This window comes from Heloderma suspectum, chromosome 9 (assembly GCF_057233095.1).
Source record: "Heloderma suspectum isolate Gila_16-S chromosome 9, 16-S_ref, whole genome shotgun sequence".
Classification (NCBI taxonomy): Eukaryota; Metazoa; Chordata; class Lepidosauria; order Squamata; family Helodermatidae; genus Heloderma; species Heloderma suspectum.
Genome location: NC_139466.1, coordinates 4,450,875 through 4,474,349, shown reverse-complemented (window position 1 = coordinate 4,474,349; position 23,475 = coordinate 4,450,875). Strand labels below are relative to the sequence as shown.

At 46.3% G+C, this 23,475-nt stretch overlaps 2 protein-coding genes across 5 annotated transcripts in view; both read left to right on the top strand.

The window, feature by feature from the left end:
* The first annotated feature begins 2,911 nt into the window (after positions 1 to 2,911).
* Positions 2,912 to 11,341, top strand: RAP2C (RAP2C, member of RAS oncogene family). Of its 4 annotated transcripts, none has more exons than XM_084813587.1 (4): positions 2,912 to 2,991; positions 3,514 to 4,113; positions 5,897 to 6,214; positions 8,686 to 11,341. In XM_084813587.1, exons 2-3 carry the CDS (start codon positions 3,841 to 3,843, stop codon positions 6,173 to 6,175), a joined length of 552 nt encoding a protein of 183 aa, XP_084669713.1. In that variant the 5' UTR covers positions 2,912 to 2,991; positions 3,514 to 3,840; the 3' UTR covers positions 6,176 to 6,214; positions 8,686 to 11,341. The 4 variants fall into 4 exon arrangements, with proteins under 4 accessions (XP_084669713.1, XP_084669711.1, XP_084669712.1 ...); XM_084813585.1 differs by having other exon boundaries at positions 3,175 to 4,113; XM_084813586.1 differs by having other exon boundaries at positions 3,175 to 4,113; positions 7,762 to 11,341.
* Positions 10,655 to 23,475, top strand: part of FRMD7 (FERM domain containing 7) — a 47,330-nt gene continuing 34,509 nt past the window's right edge. Inside the window, exon 1 of the mRNA XM_084813269.1 lies at positions 10,655 to 10,729. Within this exon, the coding sequence (XP_084669395.1) occupies positions 10,655 to 10,729 (75 nt within the window). The remainder of the gene's footprint in view (positions 10,730 to 23,475) is intronic.

The window sequence follows — 23,475 nt, the reverse complement described above, 5'->3', positions numbered from 1 at the left end:
GTTTTGCAAAGAAAAACTCAGGATTATTTTTTAAATGAAGCAAAATTATGTTTTTTTTCAAGTAACAAAGAACTTTATAATCGTTACAGCCAGATTGAGATTTTAATATAAAGAGGAACCACATACCTTAGGAAATCCCTGATTACAAAACAACATTTAACCGGGGTCATATGGCAGAATTATCCAAGGTCATGATTACCAGATCTTCACATCTGGGATGCTCAATCTAAACCCTGTATCGACACCTAGTGGCCCTCGCAGAGGTGACACATGCAAAAGCCTATCAAGATAAGCAAAGTAAAAGCTAGGAAAATACAGCTTTCCTGGAGAAATAGCACAGCATGACCAGCTGAATGAATATTTTACAAAATAACCTCCTTGGGACAGATCATTTTATTATGCCAAGATGTTTGGTTCTCTCAACACTGCTTTGCAAATGGTTATAATATATATTTAATGGCATCTGGCCCCATCACTTCCTGGCATATGGAAGGGGAAGAAATGGAAGCAGTGACAGATTTTATTTTCTTGGGCTCCAAGATCACTGCAGACGGTGACTGTAGCCATGAAACTAAAAGATGCTTGCTCCTTGGGAGGAAAGCTATGGCAAACCTAGACAGCATAGTAAGAAGCCGAGACATCACCTTGCCGACAAAGGTCCGTCTAATCAAAGCTATGGTTTTCCCAGTAGTAACGTATGGCTGTGAGAGCTGGACTATAAGGAAGGCTGAGCGCCGAAGAATTGATGCTTTCGAACTGTGGTGCTGGAGAAGACTCTTACGAGTGCCCTGGACTGCAAGGAGGTCAAATCAGTCCATCCTAAAGGAAATCAACCCTGACTGCTCATTGGAAGGACAGATACTGAAGCTCAAATACTTTGGCCACCTAATGCGAAAAGTCACTGGAAAAGACCCTGATGCTGGGAAAGATTGAAGGAAAAGGAGAAGGGGACGGCAGAGGATGAGATGGCTAGATGGCATCACCGATGCAATGAATATGAACTTGAGCACACTCCGGGAGAGAGTGGAGGACAGGAAGGCCTGGTGTGCTACGGTCCATGGGGTCACGAAGAGTCGGACACGACTTTTGTTCAGTTTTGTTGTTCAGACTTTTGTTCATGACTATTGTTCAGTTGTTAACAATACTTGTTGCATTCAATTTCCCTCTAACCTCACTGCTAAAAACTCCCCCCGCCCCTCAACATCCCTATCTAGATATATTGGCCAATTTGAGATAACACTTTGTACATCTGATGAACTGGATTATACTCTAAGAAAGCTTCTGCCATAATCCATTTAATTGGATCCTGGGATTTATTATTGTTAAAATTATTTAGATGTGTATGGGTGTTGTTTGTTTATATGTAAATGGTTTTTATATTATTTACAATATTGTAATTTTAAAGTGTCTAATCTTTGTAAACAGCCCTATACTGGCTATTGGACAGTACAGAAATGCAATAAATGAAATGAGGGCAATGAAATGAATGAAACGTGTTAGTCTTTAAGGTGCCACAAGACTCTTGGCTGGTTTTGCTGCCACACAGACTAACATGACTGGTGCCCCCCTGGATTTATTTTATGGCCATTGTTTCTTGGAACAGAGAACTTCCATCATCATCACTTTTGTTTGTTTGAGGTATGATTCTCCCCATAGCCGAAGTTCTCAGGGCAACAAACATAATTAAAACAAACGCAATGAGACCAGTAGCATCACTAAAAAAAAAAAAAAAAAAAAGTGAAAGCAGCAATAACAAGCACATTTTAAAAGGAGAAAAAAATACATCAGCACGGAGAAGGGTAATTTTAAAATGCAGCTTTAACCCATATCATGAGGCGCAAAACATGTAGCAAGCTAAAAAAAAGAAAACAATGATATATATATATATATATATACACACACACACGGCCTGGGAGAATTTTTTTTTAAACGTCTTCACCTGGCCTCAGGAAGTCAACAAAGTGTTGTTCTATAACGGTCCAATCCGTATATATACTAGCTGGAAAACAGAGGCACATCTTGCGTGTCAACCACAAGAAAAAGAACTGGACACCAAATGTTAACCCTGCGTCACACTTTTTAGGTTCCCCCTTCTCGGAGACGGGAGGAGGCCGCCCCTCCTCGACTTCCGCTGAGTGTCACAGTGCTTGGGTTCCTACCAAGGGCACTTCCGGTATTGAACTTTGGATGGGGTGAAGCACATAGAGCTGGAGAATCGTAGAATCATAGAACAGTAGGGTTGGGAGGGGCCCACAAGGCCATCGAGTCCAACCCCCTGCTCGGTGCAGGAATCCGAGTCAGAGCATCCCCGGCAGATGGCTGTCCAGCCTCGTCTTGAAGGCCTCCAGTGTGGGGGAGCCCACCGCCTCCCTAGGTAAAAAAGACTGCTGCAGCTCTATGGTGGCACGGGCTGAGCCTCCGGTAACAATAGAAGACCGCCATTGTCCGTGATTCTATATGGGGCCGCTCTACCTCTTGTCAACTCTATGGTAACCCCTCCCCCTCAGAGCGGGAGAAAACTGCACAAGTTCAGAACGAAAACATCATTTCGTTCACAGGGCCAGTCTTCCTTTTCCTATCTCTAGGATTCCCACTCCAATCATGACCGAGACTCACGTTCCACCACGGAGGCACACAGGATAGAGCGGCGGAAGTCCGTGCTGCTTCCCGGAAACTGAGTCCCGCCAGTCGCTTGCTCTCTTTGCGTCCCCTGGCGGTTCTACATTATTAGCGTTCCGCCCTGTGTCAGAGTTACATTTTTTTTAAACTCAAACCCTCCACTCTTGTAAACCATGCCCAGCCCGGGAGAAAGTGCGCATGCGCACTGCTTGCCGCCTGCTTGGGTGTCACGGTATTCAAAGCCCCCCTTCTTCCCGGAAGTCGTGTAACGGTGCTGCTACGTAAGTGTTCCGGGTAGGCGGGCGGTTCCCCACCCCGAGCAGAGCGCTGCGGCCGGCCATGGAGTGAGGCGGCGGCTGGGGCCTGGGGCAGGTGAGCGGCGGGCCGGAGGCGGGGGCAGGAGCAGGAGCGCGGCGGGCAGGGCAGGGCAGGGCAGGGCAGGGCAGGGCAGGGCAGGGCAGGGCGGGCGGAAGGGATGCGGGGCCTGGCCGGGGCGGCGGCGGCTCCTCTCAGCCGCTCGCTCCTCACGGGCTCTTTCTGTCGTCTTCCCTCCAGGCAGGACGGAGCCGCCGCGCGCCGACAGGAGCGGGCCCTGCCCGGACGTCCCCAGCAGCCTCTGCGCGGGGCCTCGCCCCCTCCTCGGCGCGCCCCCGCCGGAAAGCCCGGGCCCCGCGCCCCCGCCCCGCTGATGCACGCGCCCGCCCTTGCGGAGGGGCCCCGCAGAGCCCGGCTGCTTCCGCTCCCCCCGAGACGCGCCTCCGTCGCGCCGCCGTGAGGCCGCGCCCCCCTCCCCGCGCCCCCGGCCGACGCGCCCCCCTCGCCCCGCAGCCCCGCTCCCGACTGGCCTCTCTCTCCTCCCCCCCAGCTTATTTTTCTGTGCCTCGGTTTCTCCAGGGCAGCGTCTGCAGCCAGCTCCTGAGCCCACACCGCTCGAAAAGCACGAGAGAGTTCTTCCCCCTCCCTTGAGGTTGGCAGCAAATCTGCCGAAGAGGTTTTTTTCCCTGCAGGAGGCATATGTCGCTCTCTGCTCCCCACCTCTCCCCACTTGCAGCTTGCATTTAATCCACAAAGCAAACTTCCTGCAAAAGGGGGGTGACTCTGTTTCTCCTCTTCCTCTAGTCTGCTGTGTTGTATTGTCCCTCCCCACACCTGCCAGCTGCCCCCCACCCCCCAGTTTGCAGCATTCCTGTTTTATGCTGTGCAGAAGGGAAGACAGCGCCCATGAGGGAGTACAAAGTTGTGGTTTTAGGGAGTGGGGGGGTGGGTAAGTCAGCCTTGACCGTGCAGTTTGTCACTGGGACATTCATCGAGAAGTACGATCCCACCATCGAAGACTTCTATCGCAAGGAGATCGAAGTGGACTGTTCCCCATCAGTACTTGAAATCTTGGATACCGCAGGGACGGAACAGTTTGCTTCCATGCGAGATCTCTACATTAAAAATGGCCAAGGCTTCATCCTAGTTTACAGCTTGGTAAACCAACAGTCTTTCCAGGTAATAAACACAGCTGTGTTTTTGGTTTTGTTCTTTGCAAACTCTTCTTTGATCCATTTTAACTGGCAAAAGGATCTTGAGCGACTGAAAGATTAGAAATGCCACCACCATATAAGAAACAGATATCTATGACTATACCTGCAGCAGTACTGCATTTTTGAAGAGTACTTTTTATCCAAGCTCCATGTTTCCTAATATATATTCATAAAACATATTTTAAAGCTATGAACCCATAGCTTGTATTGCAGAGACAGTTTTGAACAGAAAGAATGATAACTAATTTGGTTATTAAAAGCTATTGTTAACATGAGCAGCGTCAGGATATGTGAATTTCTGTTGCTCCTTTTTTAAAGGGGAAATAGTTTTGTGTTGCAGCTGGTTTACATAACATACAGGTATTCTAATATGTGCTATCCACAAACTTAAATCCACTTGGTCTTCGGTAGCCCCTTCTAAGTTGCTTGCCTTGGTTTTATCTCTGAATAGCTTATGCTAAAGATCAGGCTAGTTTCAAATCGGTGCACTGTGCTCATAAACTTTATTTCCTGCCGAACTATCTTAAATGTATCTTCTAACAGTTTCAGTTTCTAGGATTGACTTGCTCAGGAGGAGGAAGGGTCTGCTATTGAAACATGCTTCTTGTGTGTAGCTCAAGCACACAGATATGTAATCTGCCAATTACAAAGGAGTTGTTGTTATTGTAATCTGTAGTGGCAAGGAGCACATGGGAGAGAGCAGAAGCAGGCCTCTCTTGAAGGACATGCAAGTCTTCCTCCTGACACCAGCTAACATGTTGAGCAGACTTCCAACTTCTTGGCAGAGCCTATTACACCCACACAGAGAGGCAGAAAGCTGAGCATATAGATGGATGCATAGCTAGATAAACGCTATCTCAATCCCAGCCCCTTTTCCTTGGCATTCTTTTTCTATCGCATTTGGCTGTGTCTCATCCCTGCTCACAATATCTTGCACGTTCCAGCAGAAAGACAGCTTAATAATCCCTCAAGATCTTGGGCCTGTATTGAACGCCTCTTCTCTCTCTCAAGTGGGCCAGTGGTGCACTCTTGTATTTCAGTTGCTTGGGGGGCTTTTTCAGCTTTACTAATCCAAAGGGAGTAGGCGTAAGCCTTCCAATGTGCCTGCATTAATAATTGTAGCTTTCAGTGTGTAATTGCTTCTGTGTCTTAGAGCTGTGCAAGATGCTGAAGATCTTGTGTGGCTTATTTATAGTAACACTCCATGTGTATGGCATAGAAAAGCTATGTCATTTTCTTATTCTGGAGGCTCTAGTGCAGGCCTCTATAGACCCACCACCCATGGATTGCACCCTGCCAGGTTGACTGTCCCCCTGTGGTTGCGTTCCCAGGCTGGGAGCACATCTAGGAAGCTTCTCATGGCCCTAGCAGACCACAGTAATTTCTTCTTTCTGTCTGCCCTCTGTATTTCCGTGTGTCTTCTCATTGCCTACATTGTGAGCCTTTGGGCAGGAACTTTAGGTAGATTATTTGTTTAATAGTAGATTATTTTAAGTAATAAATAAGTGAATCTCTGAAGGCACAGAATCATTTCCCACTTCCTTAACTTGCAACTGCTGCTAGTATATTCCTGTCCCCTAAATGAAAACTGTCACTTGGTGCCTACCCAGTGTAGCCAGCTCTGCCTTCTTCTGTATAGGTGAAACATAAACATTTGGTTCTACTAGCTATTGCAGAAACCAGACAGGTTTGCTGTTCGGCAGTTACTGCAACCATGAGGGCTTTAACAGGTTTGATTTCTTCCTCAGGACATCAAGCCAATGAGGGACCAAATTGTCCGTGTGAAGAGATATGAAAAGGTTCCTCTCATCCTAGTGGGGAATAAAGTTGACCTGGAATCAGAGCGGGAGGTTTTGTCATCAGAAGGCCGGGCGCTGGCTCAGGAGTGGGGCTGCCCTTTCATGGAGACGTCTGCCAAGAGCAAGACCATGGTGGACGAACTGTTTGCAGAGATCGTGAGGCAAATGAACTATGCATCCCTGCCTGAAAAGCAAGACCAGTGTTGTACAACTTGCGTTGTCCAGTGAGAGAGAAAGCGAAACCTCAATCATGGCCATACAGAGCAGGTTGGTAGAATATTCCTAGCTAGCAGAATGCTGCCACCCTACCCCCCAGAAACATTGTTAGGCTTCAGTTGGCTCATGGGGTCTTTCTTCGTATGCAAGGCTTGCTTCAGTGTTCGTCTTGCAGCAGCCTCATGGCGGAGGTCGTTGGAGAGAAGAGGCAGCCCATTTGTCAAGGGCAGGGCTGTGGGAGACTTGCCTCTGGGTGCCCCGTGGAGTTCACTGCTGAGCCAGGATGTAGGCTTGGGCTTTCCGGGGCGAGCGTTCTAGCTGTGCGATCTGATTGGCTCTTGCTGGGCAGTGGATGCGGATGAGCACAGAAACACCGTTCACCAGCATTCTTGCTAGCTCGAAATGGTGCTGCAGGGGGTTTCAGCAGTGCATCTGACAAGCGGCCTGTGTAAAATCCGGCCTTGTGTTGAGTTGAACCCTTGGCCCATGTAGCCCAGTGCAGTCTGTACTGACTGGCAGCAGCTCTCCAGTTCTTTACACCAGCCACCTGGGCTGAACTTGGGACCTTCTGCATGCAAAGGCTGCACTCAGTGGGGGCCATGGGCTCTCACAGTAAATAGTAGTATGAATGCTTAAAGCTGCCTTGCCCTGTGTTGGACCCCTAGGCCAGTCTACAGTCTTAGGCAGGGAAGGGCCTTTCCCAGTCCTGTTACCAGGTCTTCTTTCAGCTGGTGATGCCAAGGGTTGAACCTGGCCCTTCCTGTGTCCAGAAGGTATTGTTCCTCCCAGGTTTGGCCAGAAAAAGTGGTTCACTTCTCCTGATGGAACGGCGTTCTCCGGGTGCACAGTAGCATCTCCACTGGCTAGCCCTGAAATGTACCGCTGGCTTTTACTGGGATGCCAGTGGCTTGGACCCTAAAGTGAAAATGCTTACATGGGATAATAGTAGAGTAGACCCCTGTGTTCTACTTCAGTGTGATCGTACAGGCTATGCTTCCCCTCAGAGAGTGAGGGAGGGAGGGAGGGCTCAGCAAATAACACTCCCTACCCAAAAGGTGTAACAAAGTATCTGCAGTACTTGGTGAGATGCAAACAAGCCCGGAACAGCCACACAGTCCTGGAGTTACATGTCCCAGTTCCTAGCCACTGCATTGGCCAGGCACCCGGGCCACTACTGGCCTCCTTTCTCCTTCCCGGGCCTGATGAGCTCGACAGAGGGGTGCCAGCTCATCTTCTGTGAGAGAAGCCATGCGAGGTAGAAGCTCTCGGTGGCAAGTGATCTCCCTGATTTAGCTCTGTGCACCTTGGGCAACATGAGGTATTCTTCCCAACTTGCTTGTTCTGGTTGTCCTCCTCTGACAATCTGACCAAAGATTGTCTATTAGACAAAGCTTTCTATTAGAGCTCTCCTCCAAGAGAATTAAGCGTGTTGGCATAATTATTATAAAGTGGCTGTCTGGAATGAACGTGACTTGGCCTGCTGTACCATACGCCACACTGCCTGCTTAAGAGCAGATGCTGAGCAACCCATGACAGCAAAGTCCCCGCCCAAGCTGTTCTAAACATATTCTCCATCATGCAAATCACTTTAATAATAGAACCATTTGAAGAAGAGAAAAAGGCACTGTTGCTGCCGACCGTCCTTCTCCATTACACGAGGCAGTCTGCGGGCTCGAAAGAGGTGAGAGGTTACGAGAATGTTGATGTATATTCCAGCGTGACTGCTGATGGCAATGCTTCGGTGTAAGAATTTGTGTTGAAACCCACATCCGTTGCTTTAAATGGAATAAAACTGAAGCAGTGGCATTATGGAGGGGAGGTTTTTTGCCCTTGTCTAAAACTTCCCCTCTTGTGAGATCCTTGGGTAGCTTCCACTTCAGCTGTGAAAGATATGTGGCATTTTCCACTCATAGTCACCCTTTTTGGGTGTGCAGGCTGAAGAGGCTACCTTTCTAATTTCACAGGAGTGGAGAAGAATGTCCTGCAGCCACGAACTTGAGCATCACAGTAGCAGGTCTTGCTGAAAAACAACCCCCTTTCCATAGCAGTTTGCTACGACAGAAATAGGGGTGACCTCTGTTCTTTCCTATTAAGCCAGTTTGCAGCGGAAATGCCCTGCCCTGCCGACAAATGCCTTTTTTTCTTGACGGACCAGGTTCTGCCGGACTTAACGCTTTTTCAAAACCACCACTGCCTGGCTACTATGCTCTACTCACGCTGTCACATAATCCTGCCTCGGCCAACTTCGTGACTGTGTGGGTTGGGGCAATTTGTGCACACTCAAACAATGCAAGAGAAAAGTGAATTTAAATGTACCTTGTATGCTGGAAAGGACTACAGTGGCCAAAACAAAAGGGCTACCTTAAGGTTGTAGGGGTGCCAGGAAGCCATAACCTGGGATTGGTGAGACAATGCAATTGAGCCTATTGCTGCTGCTTACAGTAGGGGTGACCGCTGGTCAAATGTTTGTATCCCTCAAGAACCTAAACCTGCATTTGACTGACTCTTTGTCTTAACTGCAGATAAAACTCAGAGGAAATTTGCACAGATGCTGCTCTGGAGAACCCTTTTCAGCCCAGGCTGCAGAACTGAGCCTTGCTAAATCCTGTCTCTCTTTAGAGCACTTTCCAGGCATCGAGTGCAAAAAAAAAAAAAAAGCTCAGCAGCGACTGGAGATCCGTAGGCCTGCAACAGAAATGCTTAGCATGTTTACCATACGTTTTGGAATCTGTTCTTTATCTTTTGGTCCTCTCTTGGTTTTTTAATAGCTTTCTAAGTTCCTATTAATGGCTAATATGCAAGAGTTCGTTTTTTAATATTTTGATTTCTTTTAATTGATTTCCAAAACTTGTATTTATTAAACTTTAAACTCAGTATTACCTACTCAATGCCTTTTTAAGAGAAAATTTTAATGGAGAATAAAAGTGAGCCTTAAACAAATGGTTACTTCTGTATATTACCTCACATCTTTGCTTGATTTGCAAAAAAGGAAAAGAAAAAGTTCCTCTCCTCCAAAATGTCATTGGTTGAAACTTTGAAATGTTCTGTTTACGTGTGATGGTGTCATAGAAAGATACTTCAGAGTCATCTTGCGTTGTAGGGATATAACATCCCTTTTCACAGCAGCTGTTGTGGAAATGTGATTGGCCTGATGTGAAGATAGAAAGTTATTGGACAGGGACTGGAGCCATCCAGGAAGTCTTTTGTGTGTTCTGTTACTCCATGGCATTCAGAATTTGGGTTGTGTGTGTTTTTTAACTGATTGTGTTGAAAATCGCCAGTACAGCTCCTTACTGTGTTCAGCTTCCAATTTCTGATACACTTTTTCTTGGAAAGGGATACTGTGTCCCCCACAGGGTTTATATTCCAGAGCAAAAGCTAGCTTGGTTCTGCCTGGCAGGATTTAAGATGACATCTGGTGGACATCTGCACATGTTAATCAAATGCAAATAAAAATGACTTTACATTTTCTAGTTCTTAAAAATTGTTTCTGTCCTAATATTTTGAAGCAATATCTGTTAGCTTCGTTTGGTGTCTTGATGCACTGCTCTTTGTTTTTGTTTGCTTTTTTCGGTTTCCGCTGAACTGAGCATTAGTTGGTATAACAGGGCGATAGCGTAAGCAGTAACTCCATGTGCAAATGCATTACTCAGCTGTGCGTTCTGCAGATGTAAACGATTTTGTCTGGGTACTTGAATCTTTGAACAACAACACAGGTATTGAGCAGAATGAAGAGTATATGAATAGTTGGAATGTTTTGAGTTTATTAACTCACCTGTTGCGTACATTGGGGGAAGGGGCGAATTCTAGCAGTGATTTGAGAAAGTCTCTCTCTCTGTTCCTCCGTTTCAATAACTGCAGCTCGTTTAGCTGTACCAAAGGTATTGGTTTTAAGAGCCCAGCTTAAGTCATTTGAACACACTTCTAATCAATATGGACTTGTCCTGTAGTAACTAAGAATTTATTCACAATGTGCTCTCATAGTTAAGTACTAATCTGAAGTGAAGCAACTGTATAACTTAAACTTAAAGAGAGGCACCAGCATATTACATCTTTACTCTCATTTGAACCCTACCAAGAGGAATTAAACTCTTTTAATCTCCAAGTTCCCAAATTTGCAATGGAGTAACCTGAAATTAAAGTTAGGTTTGCACTTTAATAGACTTCAAACTAAAGGCTGTTTTCACAGTATATTTTCATGGCAACGTGTCAGTAGATGTGCCAAGGGAACATAGAATTCAAATTGTACTGTATCTTATTTCCTAGGTGAAGCAGGCAGAAGTGTTGCATTGCGATTAAACTCTGCTATTAATTGACCTCTTACCTAAATTTCGTTAAAATTCCTCTACTTTAATTGGTGTCTGTGGTTGGCATATTAACAGGAAAGGCAAAACTTGTATCCATTTTGGGTTTCTTCAGTGCAGCTGGAATGAGGGACCAATGTTCAGTGGAGACTTCCTCATGGGTCGCGAGGAGTGCAGTTAGAAGCGAATGCGGCTCCTCTTCGCACAGCACACCCAGGTCTCTCTCCTGGCCACTGTGCCTCAGAATGAATCAGGTCGTTCTGTAAGTTCCCTCCTGATTTCAGCAGGGCTTGATGAGGGGAAAGCTGATCGGTGGGCATCCTCCTGACAGCTGTGAGCTGTTCAAATCACTGCAGCATGGGGCTCTTCAAACAATGACCATTTTCAGGTATCTTCCAGATCATCCCAGCATATTCATTCCCTTATTGAATGGAAGTAGGGGAGAGAAATATGGTTCTAGAAGAATTGTCTCTTATTCAGATGCCCCTTTCTCCTTGTTGCACAGTGGGAGGCCTTGCTCCCCCCCCCCCCGAACAATTGCACAGGGCACATGAACACAGCTGTTTATTGAGAGAGAAATACTTTCCAGGAGTGGAAATGTAATCTTCTGCATGGACACCGCTAACAGCCCTAATATGCCTGAAAAGTCCCTAAAATTAAACCTACGTGTATCCAATGTACTGTACCCTTTACTGGTGAAAAGCATAATCTGGAAAACTAGCAAATGCAAAACTAGAATGATTTACTGCTTTGTAAACTTAAAAACCACCTCCCTCTCCCCCACCTGATTTCATTCATTCTTAATTTTGTAAGACAACCCTACAGTCCACCTGTTTGTAACTTTTTTAATAAAATAGATACCTGTATTACCAAAGCTGTGTCACTGTTGTGTTTGCTGATACAGCTCTGCGAATAAGATGGCTTCATGAACTTTGCTCCAGAATGTCGTAGCCACTGTGTACTGTGTGCCTAATGTATGCATATAGTTCTATAGTGTGTGTGCTTGGTGTGTGTGCGTTGTCATTCTGCAGGGGCCAAGGGGGATTCTGAGCACAGATTATGGATTACCTTCATGTGGCAACTTAACCTTTGTCATGGAGAATATGAAATGCCTGTGGTTAACCCATGATATCTGGTGGGTGTCAGTTCTGTAGCACAAATGTATATTGCTTCATGGACACCGGTGCCCTCTAGCACCTTGTAAAAGCAAACAGATTTGAGTTTGCACTAGTCCACTTAATACAATAGTCTTGAAGGTGCCCTAAGACAGCTATGACAGATAAACATGGATAACCATGGTCTGGTTATTGATGAGAAACAGAGATAGAGCTGGGTGTCATCTGCATATTGATGGCACCTCAGCCCACACCTCCGGATAACCTCCCCCAGCGGTTTCATGTAGATGTTAAACAGCATGGGGGATAAAATAGAGCCCTGTGGAACCCCATGGCACAATTGCCATGGCACAGAGCAGTAATCCCCCAGCACCACCTTCTGGAATCGGCCATCCAAGTAGGAGCGGAACCACTGTAGTGCAGTGCCTCCTACTCCCAACCCAGACAACCTATCCAGAAGGATACCATGGTTGATGGTATCAAAAGCCGCTGAGAGGTCCAGGAGAATCAACAGGGTCGCACTCCCCCTGTCCCTCTCCCGGCAGAGGTCATCCCACAGGGTGACCAAGGCAGTTTCCGTTCCAAAACCAGGCCTGAAGCCCGATTGAAATGGATCTAGATAATCTGTTTCATTCAACAGTGCCTGGAGCTGTCCTACAACCACGCGCTCAAGCACCTTGCCCAGGAAGGGGATGTTGGCCACTGGCCTATAATTGTTAACATCCTCTGGGTCCAGGTTAGGCTTTTTCAGGAGTGGTCTAATTACTGCCTCTTTTAAAGCGGCAGGCACCACTCCCTCTCTCAAGGAGGAATTTACAACCTCCTGGACCCAGCCGGACAACCCCTCCTTGTTTGATTTAATAAGCCATGAAGGGCAAGGGTCAAGCACACAAGTGGTCGATCGGACTTGGCCAAGCACCTTGTCCGCATCCTCAGGCCTCAGTAACTGAAACTCATTCAATAAAACTGGACCAGACGGTGCTCTGAACGCCTCTACCGATGGAACTGCATTAATGGTGGTGTCCAATTCATGACGAATCTGAGCGACTTTATCCTCAAAGTGCCGCGCAAACTTGTCACAGCGTGCTACCGACGGTTCCACCGTCTCTCTCCCTGGCCCAGAATGTAACAGGCCACGAACCACTCGGAAAAGCTCCACTGGACGACACTGAGAAGATGCAGTGCTGGTGGAAAAGAACTGCCTCTTTGCCACCCTCACCGCTACAGAGTAGGCTCGATAGTGGGCTCTTACCTGTGTTCGGTCAGATTCAGCATGAGTTTTCCTCCACCTGCGTCCTAGCCGTCTCCCCTCTTGCTTCATTGCCCTCAGCTCAGGTGTATACCAAGGAGCTGGCCGGGCTCTGCTCAGAGGGAGAGGGCGCTTGGGCGCGATCGTGTCAACCGCCCGAGTCACCTCTGCATTCCACAGGGTGACCTGGGCTTCGACAGGAGCACCAGCCATACTAGCAGGAAAATCCCCGAAAGCCCTCTGGAATCCATCAGAATCCATTAATCTCCGGGGGCGGACCATTTTAATAGGTCCCCCACCCTTGCAGAGGGGGAAGGCCGCCAGGAGTCTAAACCTCAGCAGGAAGTGATCTGACCATGACAAAGGGACAGATGTTAATTCCTCCACTTTCAGATCACCATCCTCCTGCCCAGTCGAGAAAACCAGATCAAGCGTGTGTCCTTTTATATGCGTTGGGCCAATAACATGTTGGGACAGCCCCATGGTTGTCATGGCAGCCATGAAGTCCTGAGCCGCCCCGAATACAGCGGCCTCGGCATGGAAGTTGAGATCCCCCAGGACCATCATCCTAGGGGTCCTCAACACCAAGTCCGAGACCACCTCTGTCAGCTCAGGCAGGGAGTCTGATGGGCAGTGGGGTGGGCAGTACACCAACAGAATCCCTAATCTGTCCCAGGTACCCAACACAAGGTACAAACACTCAAGATCTGCACTCGAATGAGCAGGAAGCCTGGAGAGGGAGATTGAATTCCTATAGACCACGGCAACCCCCCCTCCCCGGCCCTCAAGTCGGTGTTGGTGCTGCACCGAGTACCCAGGAGGGCACAGCTGGGAGAGAGTGACCCCTCCCAGTTCCCCCACCCAGGTCTCAGTAATACATGCCAGGTCAGCCCCCTCATCCACAATCAGATCATGGATGAGGGAGATTTTATTTTGGGCCGACCTGGCATTCAGCAGCAGCACCAGCAGACCCGAGGGCAGACTGGTAAGGCTGCCAGGAACCATCAGGTTGGGGGAAGAACCAGAAGAGGGGACAGCTGTAAGGTGTCTAGCCCCTCTCCTTCTCAGCTGGCCAGTTAATCCCCCAACGCCATATCTCCCCCTGCCCGTGACCACAGTTATGGTGGCACCTCCCCGACCCCCTGAGTTGCCCAATAGTCCCCCCAGGCACATATTGAAATGTTATAAAATGCTCAACAGTTTAAAAAAATAGATGAGATAAAAGAGAACAGCAGCTAAGAAGGAGCAGATAAAGTCCACGTTTGCCCCTTTCCCCTTGTCTTTAAAGCTGCTGCCCTCCGCTGCTGTTATTTGCTGCTGGTGTTGTGGCTGCTGGTGTCTCTGGAGAGGCAGGTGGGTGGGTCCTCAGATCCTACGCAACTCCAAGTGCGACGCTAAGTGCGCACTTAGCGTCGCACTTGGTGCGACGCCGAGGCGCTGCCTCTGGCAGCCCCACCTTAAGTACCTGTGGGCGGGGGCAGAAGCAGGCTCAGGCTCAGGATCACCCGGTGCAGCTGCTGGCTGGTCCTCCTTCCCCAGGCTCCTTCCCTTTAAAGCATTTGTCACTCTTCCTGCCCTCTTGAAAAGACATGGCCAGCGGGGCAAACACAATCATACAGCAACTGGTAGCTTACCGCCAGTTCCATGTAACTACTTGGTTGTTGTTGTTCAGTCGTTCAGTCGTGTCCGACTCTTCGTGACCCCATGGACCATAGCACGCCAGGCCTTCCTATCCTGCGCTCTCTCCCGGAGCATGCTCAAGTTCATATTCATTGCATCGGTGATGCTATCTAGCCATCTCATCCTCTGCCGTCCCCTTCTCCTTTTGCCTTCAGTCTTTCCCAGCATCAGGGTCTTTTCCAGAGAGTTTCCTCTTCGCATTAGGTGGCCAAAATATGTGAGGTTCACCTTCAGTATCTGTCCTTCCAATGAGCACTCAGGGTTGATTTCCTTTAGGATTGACTGATTGGACCTCCTTGCAGTCCAGGGGACTCGTAAGAGTCTTCTCCAGCACCACAGTTCGAAAGCATCCATTCTTTGGCGCTCAGCCTTCCTTATAGTCTAGCTCTCACAGCCATACGTTACTACTGGGAAAACCATAGCTTTGATTAGACAGACCTTTGTCGGCAAGGTGATGTCTCTGCTTCTTACTATGCTGCCTAGGTTTGCCATAGCTTTCCTCCCAAGGAGCAAGCGTCTTTTAATTTCATGGCTACAGTCACCGTCTGCAGTGATCTTGGAGCCCAAGAAAGTAAAATCTGTCACTGCTTCCATTTCTTCTCCTTCTATATGCCAGGAAGTGATGGGCCCAGATGCCATGATCTTAGTTTTGTTAATGTTGAGTTTCAAACCAGCTTTTGCACTCTCCTCTTTCACCCTCAACAAGAGGCTCTTGAGATCCTCTTTGCTTTCTGCCATTAGGGTGGTATCGTCTGCGTATCGGAGGTTGTTGATAATTCTCCCAGCAATCTTAATTCCGACCTGTGATTCATCCAACCTGGCGTTTCTCATGATGTACTCTGCATATAAATTAAATAAGCAGGGTGACAATATACAGCCTTGTCATACTCCTTTCTCAATTTTGAACCACTCGGTTGTTCCATGTCTGGTTCTTACTGTTGCTTCTTGACCCTCGTACAGGTTTCTCAGGAGACAGGTAAGGTAGTCTGGTACCACTGTCTCTTTCAGAATTTGCCAGAGTTTGTTGTGATCCACACAATCAAAGGCTTTAGTGTAGTCAGTGAAGCAGAAATAGACATTTTTCTGGAATTCTCTTGCTTTCTCCATGATCCAGCGAAAGTTGGCAATTTGATCTCTAGTTCCTCTGCCTCTTCGAAACCCAGCTTGTACTTCCAGTAGTTCTCGGTTCACATACTGCTGAAGCCTAGCTTGTAGGATTTTGAGCATCACCTTGCTGGCATGTGAAATGAGCACAATTGTACGGTAGTTTGAACACTCTTTGGCGTTGCCCTTCTTTGGAATTGGGATGTAAACTGACCTTTTCCAGTCTTGTTGCCACTATTGAGTGTTCCAAATTTGTTGGCATATTGAGTGCAGCACTTTAACAGCAGCATCTTTTAGAATTTTAAATAGCTCAGCTGGAATACTGTCATCTCCGCTAGCTTTGTTGTTACTAATGCTTCCTAAGGCCCACTTGACTTCACTCTCTAGGATGTCCGGCTCAAGTTCAGTGACCGTACTATCATGGCTATCAGGGACATTCAGATCTTTCCTGTAGAGTTCTTCTGTGTATTCTTTCCACCTCTTCTTAATCTCATCTGCTTCTGTTAGGTCCCTGCCTTCTTTGTCCTTTATCATGCCCGTCTTTGCACAAAACGTTCCCTTGAGATCTCCAATTTTCTTGAAGAGATCTCTAGCCTTTCCCATTCTGTTGTTTTCCTCGATTTCTTTGCACTGTTCATTTAAGAAGGCCTTCTTGTCTCTCCTTGCTGTTCTCTGGAACTCTGCATTCCGTTGGATATATCTTCCCTTTCTCCCTTGCTTTTCGCTTCCCTTCTTTCCTCAGCTACTTCTAAAGCCTCATCAGACAGCCACTTGGCTTTCTTGCATTTCTTTTTCTTTGGGATGGATTTCGTTGCTGCCTCCTGAACAATGTTACGGACCTCCGTCCATAGTTCCTCAGGCACTCTGTCTATCAGGTCTAATCCCTCAAATCTATTCCTCACCTCCACTGTATATTCATAAGGGATATGATTTAGGTCATACCTGAATGGTTTAGTGGTTTTCCCTACGTTCTTCAATTTAAGCTGAAATTTTGCAACAAGAAGCTCATGATCTGAGTCACAGTCAGCTCCAGGTCTTGTTTTTACTGACTGTATAGAGCTTCTCCATCTTTGGCTGCAAAGGACATAATCAATCTGATTTCGATATTGACCATCTGGTGATGTCCATGTGTACAGTCGCCTCTTGTGCTGTTGGAAAAGCGTGTTTGCTATGATCAGTGTGTTCTCTTGGCAAAACTCTATTAGCCTTTGTCCTGCTTCATTTCATACACCAAGGCCATGCTTGCCTGTTATCCCAGTGATTTCTTGACTTCCTACTTTAGCATTCAAATCCCCTATGATGAAAAGGACATCTTTTTTTGGTGTGAGTTCTAGAAGGTGTTGTAGGTCTTCATAGAACCGATCAACCTCAGCTTCTTCGGCCTCAGTGGTTGGGGCACAGACTTGAATTACTGTGATGTTGAATGGTTTGCCTTGGATTCGTACTGAGGTCATTCTATCGTTTTTGAGATTGTACCCCAGTACTGCTTTTCCCACCCTTTTATTGACTATGAGTGCTACTCCATTTCTTCTGAGGGATTCTTGCCCACAGTAGTACATATGATGGTCACCTGAATTAAATTCGCCCATGCCCGTCCATTTTAGTTCGCTGATTCCCAAGATGTCGATGTTCAGTCTTGCCATCTCATGTTTGACCACCTCCAGCTTACCTTGATTCATTGATCTGACATTCTAAGTTCCTAAACAATATTGTTCTTTACAGCATCGGACTTTCTTTTCACCACCAGACACATCCACAGCTGAGTGTCCTTTCGGCTTTGGCCCAGCCGCTTCATTCTTTCTGGCGCTACTTGGAAATACCTTCTGCTCTTCCCCAGTAGTATATTGGACACCTTCCGACCTGAGGGGCTCATCTTCCGGCGTCATATCTTTCAGCCTTGTGATACGTTCCATGGGGTTTTCTTGGCAAGAATACTGGAGTGGGTTGCCATTTCCTTCTCCAGTGGCCCAAATTTTGTCAGAACTCTCTGCCATGACCTGTCCGTCTTGGGTGGCCCTGCACGGCATAGCTTATGGCTCCACTGAGTTACACAAGCCCCTTCGCCACAACAAGGCAGTGATCCATGAAGGGGAACTACTTGGTAGGTTGATATTTATTTGGACTAGGTAGACCCAGGTTCAAATCCTCACTCAGTAATTACCTGAGTGAGCTTTGTCCAGTTGCTCTCTCTCAGCCTAACCTACCTCACAGGGTTGTTGTGAAGATTAATTGGGGGCTCGAGAATCATGTATGCCATTAGAAGAAAGGTTGCATATAAATGTAATAAAATAACAGATGAATGCATGTGCTTCCCCCTCCTGGCCCTTCCTTCATCTCCCTCCTATTCTCTGTTGTCTCTCTAGTGTTGAATTTTAGATTGCAGGTATTTCTGGGCAAGGATTTGTCCTCTTGTTCTTCGTTCGGTATCATGCGTATTGGTGGTGATATATTAATAATTGAAGGTGGGAGAGTTTCTTTATTTAAAAATTAAGAGCACCGAATGCTTTAAGTGAGGTGAATTGCCCCCTTCATAGCATGAATTGGCCCACAGCTGTGTAAACGATAAGATTCCTGTACAGCTTGGCACCTGTTAACAGGAGTATGATGACTGGACACCCAGGCTGGATCATTGTGTTGGCTGAATGCAGCGTGCTTCCTGCAGGGTGCCTTGTTAACCATGCAGTGTGGCTTTTTAACCACCTTGAACAACCCAGCAACAAACCATGGGTTTTCAAGGTGGCTTGTTCGAGAAAAATAAGCCACACTGCATGGTTGACAAGCCAGCCTGCAGAAAATGTGCTGTGTTCAGACAACACAACCCACAGTTTAACAACAACCCACAGTTTAACAACTCATACTCAACCACTAAGTGCGGGTTAGCGTGTTGTGTTAACCCAGTTATAGCAGCGCAAGCCCAATCAGGTGCAGGATTTCCTTCAGTGCATACAAATATAAATGTAAAATCATACATCAGTGTTTCAAAATAACCAGGAGGTGGTGCTCTCATAAAGCAAATAATTGCTGTCCCTTTCATGCATGAATGGATTGCATCTTCTACCAGGAAGGGGGAAGGATTCCATGAGAAAATGTCAGTTATCTGCAGTGGTGATGCTATTGAGGAAGGAATAAACCCTCCCTCCCCCCACCAGTTCCAGACTACACCCATTTCAGGGAAGTGCCCCACCCCAATGGTCTCCTTGGCTGCTGCCCCATAAATTCCACCTGGTATGGGAATTCAGCATGGCCAAGAGCTCCACACCAAAATGGCGTGTGTGTGTCCCTAACCAGCATAGTTTTGTAGTCAATTCTGATTGAGGCCAGGGGAGATTAGCAGGCCAAGGGACACAGTTATATGCTTGCGCCCCCCCCCCTTGCTGTGGGGCAGCCCCCCTCAGGGGAATCGAGTAGACAGACCCTTCCCTTAAGGGGCTACAAGGGTGCCCCCAGTAGGGGCCTAGGGGTGATACTGGGCTTGGGTTTGTTCAGAAGGGGGGACACAATTTGCCCAACTGTGACAACTCTATAAGTCTGCTTGCAGCCTTTGCTGTGTCAGCATAAGGGCTATTCCCACCTGTGTGAAGCTGGATGCATTTACTAGTAAATACATAAAACACACGTGCGCGCACCTTCATAAAAACATAATTTGTATTAAAATGCTTAAGGACCACCGACTAAAGATGTCCAAATGTTAAGGGTATATTTGCACAACAGAAAGAAACTGGGCATGCGTAAGACCCAAGATTCCTTTTAAAAGCATTGTAATGTGCAGGTAACATTTAAGTTACAAAGAGTAGATTCACAAGAATTCCTTGTGTCTTTTAACTCTTGTATCCACACCTGGCCCAGCCCTTCTGTGGGACATCTGAGGGCAAAACCCAAGTGTCCTGTTTCTCTGGCGGGGAGGGATAAGATTGGTCTAACCAAGGGAGGCAAGCATGCCATTAGAATGAGCTCATGTCCACTGAAAAGCGAAAATTTCCTGTGTGCCTTGAGAAAATATTGGAATCATTGAGGTGATTAAAGATTAACTGGTGCAGATTGAATCACTTCAAATGGCTATTCTGTTCAAAAGCAGTGTGCGGATGGCTCTGCCAGGTATTTGCTCCACCAAAAGAGAAAAGAGTAGGATGAGAAAAGAAGCAGGCTATCACATGTCCCCCTTACAAATATATTACTCCTCTCTTTAAAATAACCAGTATCAATAAACACTGTTCATTCTCCCATGGAGATACATATATGACCTCTGCAGTCCTTTCCCACTCAACCAAACATTGGCCAAACCACTAGGATCAAATGTCTTTCTTTTTTTAAGTCTGTAGTCCTCATGGGTTTTTTTTGGGGGGGGGAAGTAATAGTGTAGTTTATATTGGTTCAGGCAGCATGTGCTGAAATCTCAGAAATGCTGAGCCAGACAAATCCTGACCTTTAGTAGCAGAGAGATGGTTGCTTGTGGTGTTACTGCTTAAGTAATCCCATTTCCATCTTCAGTGGTATATGGAGCAATGAAGAACAACTCTGGATAGAATCTGGTTCTTGGTTTAAACCAGAGCAGCCCCAATTAAATGCAACCTTCATGGCTTTGTGCTTAGCATAATATTAGTCTTTTAGCCTTGAAGGAAGTTGGGGAAAGCTGTGAACAAAAGAAAACCTTTTAGTCGTCTTTTCTGTTGGTCTGTCATGTCTGTCTCCAGCATCTGCCCTTTTCCACTTATGCTCCTTTGCAAAAGTCTGTGCTCCAGACTCCAATCCTTATCATCCAGCAGAGACTGAAATTCTGTATGAATCAGAAGGCACACTCTTCCCTGCTCACATCCCAGAGCCTCAAGATCTTGCCAGTTGCTCAGCTGCATGTTTAAGGATGCTGCATCTGAAAGTCCAATTTCTGGATGACTCCCAGAAGATCTTTGTTGTTGATGTAAGTGGATTCTCTCTTTGTTATTAGTGTGTTATCATGACTCCTGGGGTCTCCCTGACTTTCCCTGGCTCTATGGCCATTTCTGCGTTTCGGCTCTTTTAAAAACAGGAATTGCAGTTAGATGGTGATATCTCCCCATGTGTTGAGAGGTTGCTAGCTAACACTCAAGACTTTGCTGTTTCAAAGTGTTTATTGAATAATACAGAAGAATTGACTTTTTAAGGAAGTAATGTTTTATCTGATTGGAAAGGTTTGCCTCTGTTGTCTGAACACCAGCAGTAATGCCGGTTAGGAAATCTTGTTCTTTAAAAAGCAAATATTTTCTTAAATTGCTTTTTGGAAGAAGTATAGCTTGCTTTATAATATTTACTGCTAAAATCACACAAACCACAGAGATCATTTATTTGCATGCCAGCTAAGGTTTTGTTGTTAATACATCCCTTTAAGTGAACAAAGTATTTTATCATTCTTATTTCCTCCGCCAACATTTTCAAACCTCATCTTAAACAGTTTAAAAGTCTTGGTTACCCAAGATCTCATTTGAAGGGAGGTATTTCAGAAAGCTTTCTTTAAAAGAAAGACTGTATATCAGCAGGATAAAATGTATTCATTTCAAAACCCAATTACTTCCATAGGGTGATTGTCTTGTTTCATTAAAGATGATGTGTACAAATGATATTATGACATCCTCAAAACATTTTGTGCCTGTTTTTTTCTTCTGTAGCCTATGAAAAGTTGTGACCTCTCAGGTGTACATATGTGTGTGTGTTGTTTTGTTTTTAAGAAGAGGAAATATAGCCTGTAATCCAGAGCAATAGGAAAATAATTTGTATGGCTTTACTTCTGGAGAGTTACCGGAGTGTGACATCAGCGCTTCAAAATATTTGCTTTTTAAAGATGGTATTTAGTTTATATCTTGGTAGAATGGTGTTGCTGCAGAGTTTTAAAAGATCTCTGTTATTATTAAGAAGTGCTTGAACACAAATTGCAAAGGAATTGAAACAAGATTGCAGTAGTGCAATCCTGTTTTCTTGTTATCATTTGAAAATGTACCAAATTTCGACCAATTATCATGCAAGTGAAGGCATCTCTGCTTTCCATCTTGCCATCCCTATTAGCTCAAGACATCTGCAGCACTTTAGCTCAGCATGACATGATATTTTAACAAACAGGTTCCATTAAGGCCCCGTCTTGAATGTCTCCTTTTAAAACCTCCTAAACCCCTCGTAGGCATATGATGCATTTGATGCCAAATGGTTACAATAAATGAGGACCTGAATTAGCGAGTCTGCTGGAATAAAAAGGCTGCCTCAGGAAACATTTCCAACAGATCTTTCATGCAATTTGGATTGTGGCTCTTGTGAGCTCAGGAACCTATGATTGAACATGTGGGGGCAGGGGGGGGGAATTCCAGGGTCAATAAATAGGATCAAAATGACATGCTGAGAATGTGGGTTGTGTGGCTCTTTAAAGAACTCTGTAGTGGCGGGGCCCAGTGTGCAACTTAATCCACAACTACTCCAGGATTGGCAAAAGCAGATTCAATACCAGCCCTTGTCCCCTTCATGTATTAATCACGTGAAAGGCATCTCTGTGAGTACAAGCACCCATGGGTCCTGGACGTCTGAAGAAGGGAAGCAGAGGGCAGCTCATATGGAGGTCTGTGCACTTAGAGGTCTACACCCATAGGCTTCCCTTCTTCAGATATCCATGCGCAAACTGTAGATGCCTCAGGGCGGGGCACTGTGCAATGTTAGAGGCAGGGGCAGCAATGGGGCCTCACTGCCCACCTATAATATGTGAAGGGAGCGATGGCAAATGTGGATTTGTTGGCAATCCATGAGGGATTCTGCTCTTTATTGATAGTTGTTTTATTATGTATTTATTGTTTCATATCTCTGTGTATGTGAATTGGTTCTGGAAATATTTATTCAAAGGAGGTGTATAAATTCATTAAATAAAAATTCCACCGTTAACTTCTGTAGCCCACTTTATCATAAGCAGTCCTAGAGGGGGCAGGGAATTATTCCAAAGTTTAAGGGACAGTGCCTTAGACTACGCAATTCTTTATGGCATAATTGGGCCCCATAGGATCACTGCCTTGTTGTGGCGAAGGGGCTTGCGTAACTCAGTGAAGCCATAAGCTATGCCGTGCAGGGCCACCCAAGATGGACAGGTCATGGCAGAGAGTTCTGACAAAATGTGGTCCACTGGAGAAGGAAATGGCAACCCACTCCAGTATTCTTGCCAAGAAAACCCCATGGAACGTATCACAAGGCTAAAAGATATGACGCCGGAAGATGAGACCCTCAGGTTGGAAGGTGTCCAGTATACTACTGGGGAAGAGCAGAGGGTATTTCCAAGTAGCGCCAGAGAGAGTGAAGCGGCTGGGCCAAACCCGAAAGGACACTCAGCTGTGGATGTGTCTGGTGGTGAAAAGAAAATCCGATGCTGTAAAGAACAATATTGTTTAGGAACCTGGAATGTCAGATCAATGAATCAAGGTAAGCTGGAGGTGGTCAAACATGAGATGGTAAGATTGAACATTGACATCTTGGGAATCAGCGAACTAAAATGGACGGGCATGGGCGAATTTAATTCAGGTGACCATCATATCTACTATTGTGGGCAAGAATCCCTCAGAAGAAATGGAGTAGCACTCATAGTCAACAAAAGGGTGGGAAAAGCAGTACTGGGGTACAATCTTAAAAATGATAGAATGATCTCAGTACGAATCCAAGGCAAACCATTCAACATCACAGTAATTCAAGTCTATGCCCCAACCACTGATGCCGAAGAAGCTGAGGTAGATCGGTTCTATGAAGACCTACAACACCTTCTAGAACTAACACCAAAAAAAGATGTCCTCTTCATCATAGGGGATTGGAATGCTAAAGTAGGAAGTCAAGAAATCACTGGGATAACAGGCAGGCATGGCCTTGGTG

Bases quoted from the DNA above. Each gene is read 5' to 3' on its own strand.
- RAP2C (XM_084813587.1), top strand. From the start codon at position 3,841: ATGAGGGAGTACAAAGTTGTGGTTTTAGGGAGTGGGGGGGTGGGTAAG. The intron at 4,114-5,896 runs GTAATAAACACA...TTTCTTCCTCAG, and splicing joins TAAACCAACAGTCTTTCCAG to GACATCAAGCCAATGAGGGA.